General features: G+C 43.6%; 1 protein-coding gene across 1 annotated transcript; it reads right to left on the bottom strand.

The window, feature by feature from the left end:
- Window positions 1-227: 227 nt before the first annotated feature.
- Window positions 228-983, bottom strand: LOC135494309 (uncharacterized protein K02A2.6-like). Its single transcript, XM_064782222.1, has one exon. It carries the CDS (start codon window positions 981-983, stop codon window positions 228-230), a length of 756 nt encoding a protein of 251 aa, XP_064638292.1.
- Window positions 984-7,945: the final 6,962 nt, after the last annotated feature.

The following is a 7,945-nucleotide window of genomic DNA, read 5'->3' as shown; positions in this document are numbered from 1 at the left end:
ACATTGTCATTGTCACGCTCAGGAGTTTCACTGATGGTATCGCTGATAGGCCTACTTTGCGGAGCTGTAACTATGGGCCTATAAGCACTTAAAAATGAGACAGGTGGTTTGGGTGACTGAACTGAGGTGGGCCTCATTTGAACCCGATTTCTGCGATACACACCGCCTGTTTTCCCTTCAACACGATAGGTACGGTCACCTAAAATGTCCAAAACAGTCCCAAGGACCTATCGTTTGTTTTCGCAGTGTTCAAAATACACGGTTTGACCAGGTAACAATTTGCTCAAGTCCTTGGCACGCCTATCATGGTAGGTTTTCACACTTTTCTTGCGCTGTCTCCTTTTCTCCATTGCAGCACTTGCATTAGCAGGTTGGTTTGGTTTAAAACAAGGAATCATTGTTCTTGTCCTTCGACCGAACATCATTTCCGCTGGACTTAATCCAGTGTCTTCGCGAGGAGTATTGCGTTGTTCTAAGAGAGCAGTGTTTGGATCAGTTCCATCCTTTTGTGCCTTTTTCAGAAGGTACTTGGCCACTTTTACTGCTGCCTCAGCTTTGCCATTGGCACTGTGATGCCCCGGAGATGATTCCACGTGAATTATCCCCCATTCCTTGGTGAATGTACGGAATTCCTTGGAGGTCAGCTGTGACCCAGGATCAGCAATCATAACTCTCGGAATACCGTAGCGAGCAAAGTGTTTCTTGAGGACAGCGATTGTGCGTGCACTAGTGATAGTTGGCATAGGGTCAACTTCAATGAAATTGGAGTAACAGTCAATTACCACTAGGTAGATTTTTCCTTCGATTTCGAAGAAATCACCAGCGACTTTGTCCCAGGGACAATTACCATCAGACTGGACTTTTAGAGTTTCCTTTGAATTTCTCGCGCGCAGTTCTTTGCACGGTTCACAAGCTTCAACAAGCTGCTTAATATCCTGGGCCATGCCGGGCCAGAATATGAGTCCTCGAGCACGTCGCATCATGCTGTTGTATCCCAAATGCGCAGAATGAATGCGGTTTTTCATCTCGCGTCAGAGAGCACTAAGAAAAACTATGGCCTCGCCTTTCAAGATTATTCCTTCTTGATAGCTAAGAGTGTCCCTCATGTCGAAATACACTCTGGCTTCAGGCGGTACCAGCTGCTTGGAGTCTGGCCATCCGTCGAGTATGAAAGGTAACAGAGATTGCAATGCCACGTCATTCTCTGTAGCGATTCTGACTTCTTCTAGCCGTGTGTCAGATATTTTGGGGGAAAAGTCAATGTTCATTATTCTAGGCCTCATGTCACAAGTGTCTATGAAAGCACGGCTAAGAGCATCCGCAATCACCAGTTCACTTCCTTTTAGGAAATGAAAATCAACATCATAGCGGTGGACTCTCATCAGAAGAGCTTGCAGACGTTTAGGCGCCTGACTGAGAGGTTTCTTTAGTATAGCGGCAAGGGGCTCATGATCATCTTCAGCGATAACTTTCCGACCGTAGGTATATTGATCAAAACGTTCAAGTCCGAAAACAACAGCTAACAGTTCTTTCTCAATCTGAGCCCAGTTACGCTCTGAGCTTGAAAGTGAACGTGATGCGTATTCGACCGGTTTACCGTCTTGCAGCAGTACGGCACCCATCCCATCTTTGCTGCTATCGACTTGAATTTTGGTCTCTTTCTTAGTGTCAAAATATGCCAGTACGGGAGTGTCGGAGAGTTTAGCTTTGACGGTTGCTAATGCCTGGTCACAGGCTGGCGGCCAGTTCCATTCGGTTTCCTTCCGGGTTAGAGCACGGATTGGTTCCAAATCTTTCGCGAGATTTGGGAGGAACTTTGGCATATACTGGACCATGCCACACAGTCTTTTCACCCCAAGAATGTCAGTTGGAGCGGGCATTTTTGTGATAGCTTCAACTTTTGATGAATCAGCTTTGACACCGTATTCCGTGAATAAGTGTCCATGAAATGGGATTTGCGGCTTCCCAATTTCCTTCTTATCGTCATTCAGGACGATATGACGCTCATCACAACGTTGGTAGAGTTTGGTAAGTTTATTGTCATTGTCTTTCAGCGCTTCAGCCTTCGATAATCCACACCCGGCTACGGCGATGTCATCAGCGATAGTAAATGTACCCTCAAGGCCACTTAAAGCTTCAGTTAACCTGCGCTGAAATATCTCACTTGATACTTTGAGTCCAAATGGCAAGCGGAGCCATCTATACCTGCCAAAAGGAGTGATCATAGTTGTCAGCAGACTAGATTCTTCGTCCAGGTGCACGTGTCGGAAAGCATTTCTAACGTCGAGCTTGCTAAAGACCTTGGCATCGTGCAGCATTGGCAGGACGTCATCAACCGTTGGCAGTTTGTAATGCTCCCTCATGAGGGCTTCGTTGAGGGGCTGGGGGTCGATGCAGATACGGAGTTTTCCACTAGCCTTACGCACAACAGCCATCTGGCTGACCCATTCAGTTGGTTCAGTCACGGAAGCTAACACACCCAGTTGCACCAAATGTTCAAGTTCACTTTTCACATCATCGTTGATGGCAACAGGAACATTTCGACAAGGCAGTGCACGCGGTTTGATTTCAGGGTTGACCGTTAGATATGCTTCCCCTAAATCACGTAAAGCTGGAGCTGGATGCGGCGTTTTGAGATTTACCCCAGACACAAATCTATCCTCGTTGACAGATATCAAGCGCATATCACGTATGGTGTTTAAACCTAAAAGACACGTTAGGTTATTGGGGACGACGACAAACGAGACAGTCACTGTCTCCCCAGTTTTGACGTTACGAACAGAGGGTTTCGTCTCTCCTTTAGGTTGTACTTTCGTGCCGTTCCACATCACTAAATTCTTGCTTGACGTCACCATCTGTTCCTTCTTTACGAAGCGTTGGCAGATTGTGTTGACATCTGCACCTGAGTCAAGCTGGAACTTAAGATACTGTCCATTCACTTGCATTTTGGTAGTCAAAATGTCTTTACGTTTTGAGCTAACGTTGGCAAGATAGTAGCTATCATCATCAGAATCATCATAGGTTTGCCCACTGACTAGCTTCACCTTGGGTTTCTTACACTTAATTCTGAAATGATTCTTTCCATGACAGTTATCACATGATTTGCCCCAGGCAGGGCATTGTTCCTTTATCATGGCATGAGTCGTACCACAATAATTGCATTCACGGGTGAGTGGATTTTGCGACTTAGGAGTTTGAGGACGAGACTGTGATTTTCTCAGTTGAAACTGAGCCGGTTTCTTGGAGCGATGTGGCTTTGCGCCACCCTGTATGCGTTTCACACTTGAGTCAGATATAGAGTCATTACGGAGTGCTTTTCCATGAATCGTTGCATTTTCGGCAGCCTTACAAATGTTGAGCGCAGAGTCGAGCGTCAGGTTTCATTCGCGGAGAAGGAGTTTTTGAGTGTCCTGATCTGCAATGCCTAGCACAAGCCTATCACGAAGGATGGAGTTAACAGAATCCATGTGGTAGTTACAGGTTTCGATAAGAGTTCTGATTGCAGCCAAGAAAGCTTCGAACGATTCACCTGGTTTCTGGTCCCTTTTGTTGAACAAAAACCTTTCGTACGTTTCATTCACTTCACCTATTGCATAGGTGTCGAATTTTCCGATGACCTCTGCCGCAGTTCTGGCATCTTCCTCGGTGTCAAAAGGGAAACCATTGTAAACACGGAGACCTTCATCTCCCAGCGTATGGAGCAGTAGAGCCACTTGGTACGCCCGATCATGACCACCCAGGTTGGTGATCACTGAATAGTTGTTCCACTTCTGCTTGAAGATACGCCAGTTATCAGCAATGCAGGGCGCAGCACTAAAATCTGGTGGTTGAGGAGGCTTAATTCCAGACACGGGATGTGGTGGCGGAACAGGAGCATCCATCCCTCATGCAGAAGAAGTCCAGTGTACAATGCACACAAAAATGCACAGACGAATGTACACGGAAAACAGGCCACGGCGGATTTCCAGACCGCGTTGAAGTGGGACAGTTCGGGGCTTATTTGACCAGTTTAAGACAGTTCATCATCATCTTTCTTCGTTTTAGAAGAAGCTAGGACTCTTTAACACCGCTGCCACCATGTTTCGTAAAGCGGGTAGCGTCTGGCAGGGCAACAGAGTCGAGAATAATCGGAGATGAAATCATAGGAATCACATGCTTTATTTCTCACGTCGGACTACGATCTACTGTTACACCGGGTAGATCTAAAATACAGACTTTGCTAACTAGACTGGAATATGCTGAATACTCAACAAGTATACTGACCTTTAGAAATACGGTTTAAACCTAACCTTATTTTATGACTGTTTCTATTACCACTCTTATCAAGATAACCTTTGTAACTAGAGTTCCAACATGATCTACAGCTACCTCTATTTCCATTTTTAGCTCAGCTGACCGAAGGTCGGCTGAGATTGTCAAATAGCTAATGGAGTGGCGTCTGTCTGTCCGGCCGTCCGTCGATCTGTCCGTCAGTGTATCTGTCCACAGGGGCACATTTTGTAACCGTAACTTGCAGTGGCTATCACTTCGGTCTACTGGAACATCTAGGTGAAGGCTAGTTTGAACCAAAATTTTGTCGCGATCCGACCTATATTTTGTGCAGGACGGCCGATTGCAGTGAAAAAAATGCCTTTTTGTATAGCCAGCTTAAAATAGAACAGGGGGCTCAATTTGGGTTCATTGTAAAGTAATTATTTTGGAATATATGTTTTGATGCTAAATAATGTTCATATCTATGACTAAGGGGCGCTACTAGCTATTATTAGTGAATTTGTTGGGGACAAGTCAGAGACCAACTACACACGGTCATTTGAAATTTTCGCGCCACGAAAACTTTTTATCACGTGTGTCACCCGCGATAATGGCTGCCATGAGAAGCGATCGCTTGAAGGTTGTTTTCAAAACCATTTAGCGATTCTTCCTTTCAAATTTCCCAAATTTCTTGCAATATTTAGTAATTTTAACAGCAGTAAACCAATTCAATTGATCATTATTACCGTTCAGAACATACATGGAGACTTTTTCCATAACACGGCCTTTTGCAATAATTATTTTTGGCATTTGTGGCACTGGCACTTGACTTGGCAGTCACAACCAAGTCCAAAGACAATTTAAACCAATTTATTTTGATGTCATAATGGCAGGCCTATAGGCTCAAAATCACCCAGTGAGTGGGTACACGGAAGGGTTAATTGACTGTCCAATGGCAATGGGGGGTTTGGGGGGCTTCCCCCATTGCATTTGATAATATCAAATTCAAATTCAAATTCTTTTATTGCACAACTATCACAAGTACAGATGACATCCATCCCCCCCCCCCCCCCCCAGCGGTAAATGACATGGAAGGGCTAGTTGACTGTCCACCGTGGGGTTTGGGGGCTCCCCCCACTCCCCCCATTGCACTGGATAATATGGGGCTTCCCCCCAACGCACTGGTTAAAACATATGTCGACGGAGGGGGGGTTGGGGGGTCTCATAAAGGGGAGGTGCACTAAGTCTGTGACTTTACATATTAGTTTTTAGTACTACGATTATTACATCAGTAAAAAGTAGACATTCCAAGCAACAAAATAATGTTACTCCTATAAAAATTGATTCAAAATTGACGGAGCTATGGCATTCTTTTCAGCAATTGGCAGCGCTGATAAAATACATTGCATGCTAATGCATGCCAAATGGCACACTTTAAGAAGTGCTCATTGGACAACGTAGGCAATCGCCAGAAATGACGTCATCGCTGGTCTAAATAAATAATAGATTGATTCCCGATCAACTCACTAGGGATACGCAGTAGAGCAAAATGTCATGAAAAACGACCCTTTGTCAATTCCAATCACCTGCAGGACAGGTGAATTTCTCTCAATAAAGTTAATTTTGTTGACTCCTGTAATCTCGACCTTATTAAGAAAAAAAGACACTGGTGTTAGTCCCAAACTAGTCATTAGTCTCCGGCTTTGAGCTGGAGACTTCTATATTAGTAGGGATTCTTCTCCCCCAAAAACACTCTCGTCCCAGGTGGACGTGGCGTATGCACATACATAATGGAATGCTCTGCAAATGGTAGCTGGATTCAACCATGTCCGGGAACTGACTAACAGTCTTGGTTCCAAGGTGATGTCCCGTATGAAAATACACAGAGGTATGCATGTGAAACGGCATAGAACTAACCTCACGGAACTCGCCGCTTACAGCAATACCAATAAAGGAAATTATTCTGAAAGTGTTCTTTCCCTTGCTTCTGATTGTCTCGTATTGTAATATTTGTGTGCCTAGGATTGAAATTCGATTAGCCCTTATTTTGATACCGCTATTTGATCAGTTGTTTCTCCACAAATCATAGCTGAAAATCATAGCCTGGTACCGCTAGCCACCGTCAGATGGCAGGGTGTTCATACCCTGGGAATTCCTTGATCAACATCGTCCCCGGTGGAAGATGCGTATGAAAATACACTGAGCAATACATCTAAAGAATTGAACGGCAAGAGGATACCGCGTGTGTTACATACATGGCATTCTCGTCATTCATGTCCGGCTTCTTCGCTATCTTCCAAGTTTCATGCAAATTTCTAGCGTTCCAAATAATGGCACCCCTCAAAGCCGGAGACTCCAGAGTCAGGCAAGGCTCAACTGACAATTCTAGTTTCTATTTATTTTGACCTCTGTTATCAGGATACCTCGATTACAGACAGAATTTTGTATCCTTGGTTGTGCTTTACAACCCAACCTACTTATACAACATACTGAACTAGGGATATCTTCCGTTGCCTCCTGTAACATTTACACACCATGGATGATTACTACAGTCATATTTCATCCAGCTGGCAGCTCTGCATTGGAAATTTTAGTGGAATAACGTGTTCTCTTGAACTTCAAACAGTAGTATAAAGCCAATATTTACTACTTTATACCCTCAGTCCTATGTTATTAGGTCATCCAGCTGAGCGCCAGGCCCTTGGCCTCTTGTTATAGAGCACCCACCATCACATAGTAATTTAACTTCATCAGGAATTTATTAAGTGTGTTCTTTTCAAAAACACTTTCAGGCTTTGTTACATAGCATTTAACACATTTAAATGTAGGTACTGAAACTACTGGTTGATACTGATAACAGGATTCTGATTAACAGCATACTGATAAACATTGACCATACCATAATTATTGTTAAATATTTGTCCTTCCATTTCTAGCTTGATTTAATAGAAAAAAGTTAACTTTTTACTTTAGAGACTTAATTTCTGAAACTGGTACCCATTCATTGAATTTATCACTGTAACCCTTCCACTTCACTAATCCATATTTCTTGCCTTTTCTGGTCTTGTACTCTAGTTGGTGAGAATTAGGAACATAGCTCAATTCTTCTTCATAGAAATATCCTTGAATTTCCTCCTTGAGGTAATCTTCAAGCTTGTAGACGATAGGATGAGTGAAGATGATCTGTTTGGAATACTTCCTCAGTGAAGTTTGGTAGGTAGCCTTTATCGAAAATTGACTTGTACTTTGAAATTCTTACATTGTCACCTACTTCGTACTTCGGATCACCAAATGTCTCTTTGAGGTGAAGACGGTAAAGGTTGTACTGTACTGCTCCTTCATTTTCCATCTTTCTGGCGTCTACTGGTTTCATACCTATTGATGAGTGAAATGTATTATTGTAACCACTGACCAAGTCATCCAGCACGTCAGTCAACTTGTCGGTCTCCTTAGCAGTGAAGTAGCGCCACATCTTTTCCTTCAGAGTCCTGTTGAAACGCTCTACGACTGCTGCCTTCTTGTCAGATTTTGAGGAGAACCATTCTATGTCATTTTCTGTTAAAAGTTGCTTGAAGTGTTTACTGTAGAATTCTAAACCGTCATCAAACTGGATCTTTTCTGGTTTTTTTCCTCTTTAAAAATCACTTTAAATGCATCTCTGATTTCTTCTCCCCTCTTACTCTTCACTGCCACA

The sequence above is a fragment of the Lineus longissimus genome, chromosome 10 (genome assembly GCF_910592395.1).
Source record: "Lineus longissimus chromosome 10, tnLinLong1.2, whole genome shotgun sequence".
Lineage (NCBI taxonomy): Eukaryota > Metazoa > Nemertea > Pilidiophora > Heteronemertea > Lineidae > Lineus > Lineus longissimus.
The sequence above is the reverse complement of the archived record's forward strand: the minus strand, read 5'-3'. Positions and strand labels throughout refer to the sequence as shown.

Bases quoted from the DNA above. Each gene is read 5' to 3' on its own strand.
- LOC135494309 (XM_064782222.1), bottom strand. From the start codon at position 983: ATGATGCGACGTGCTCGAGGACTCATATTCTGGCCCGGCATGGCCCAG.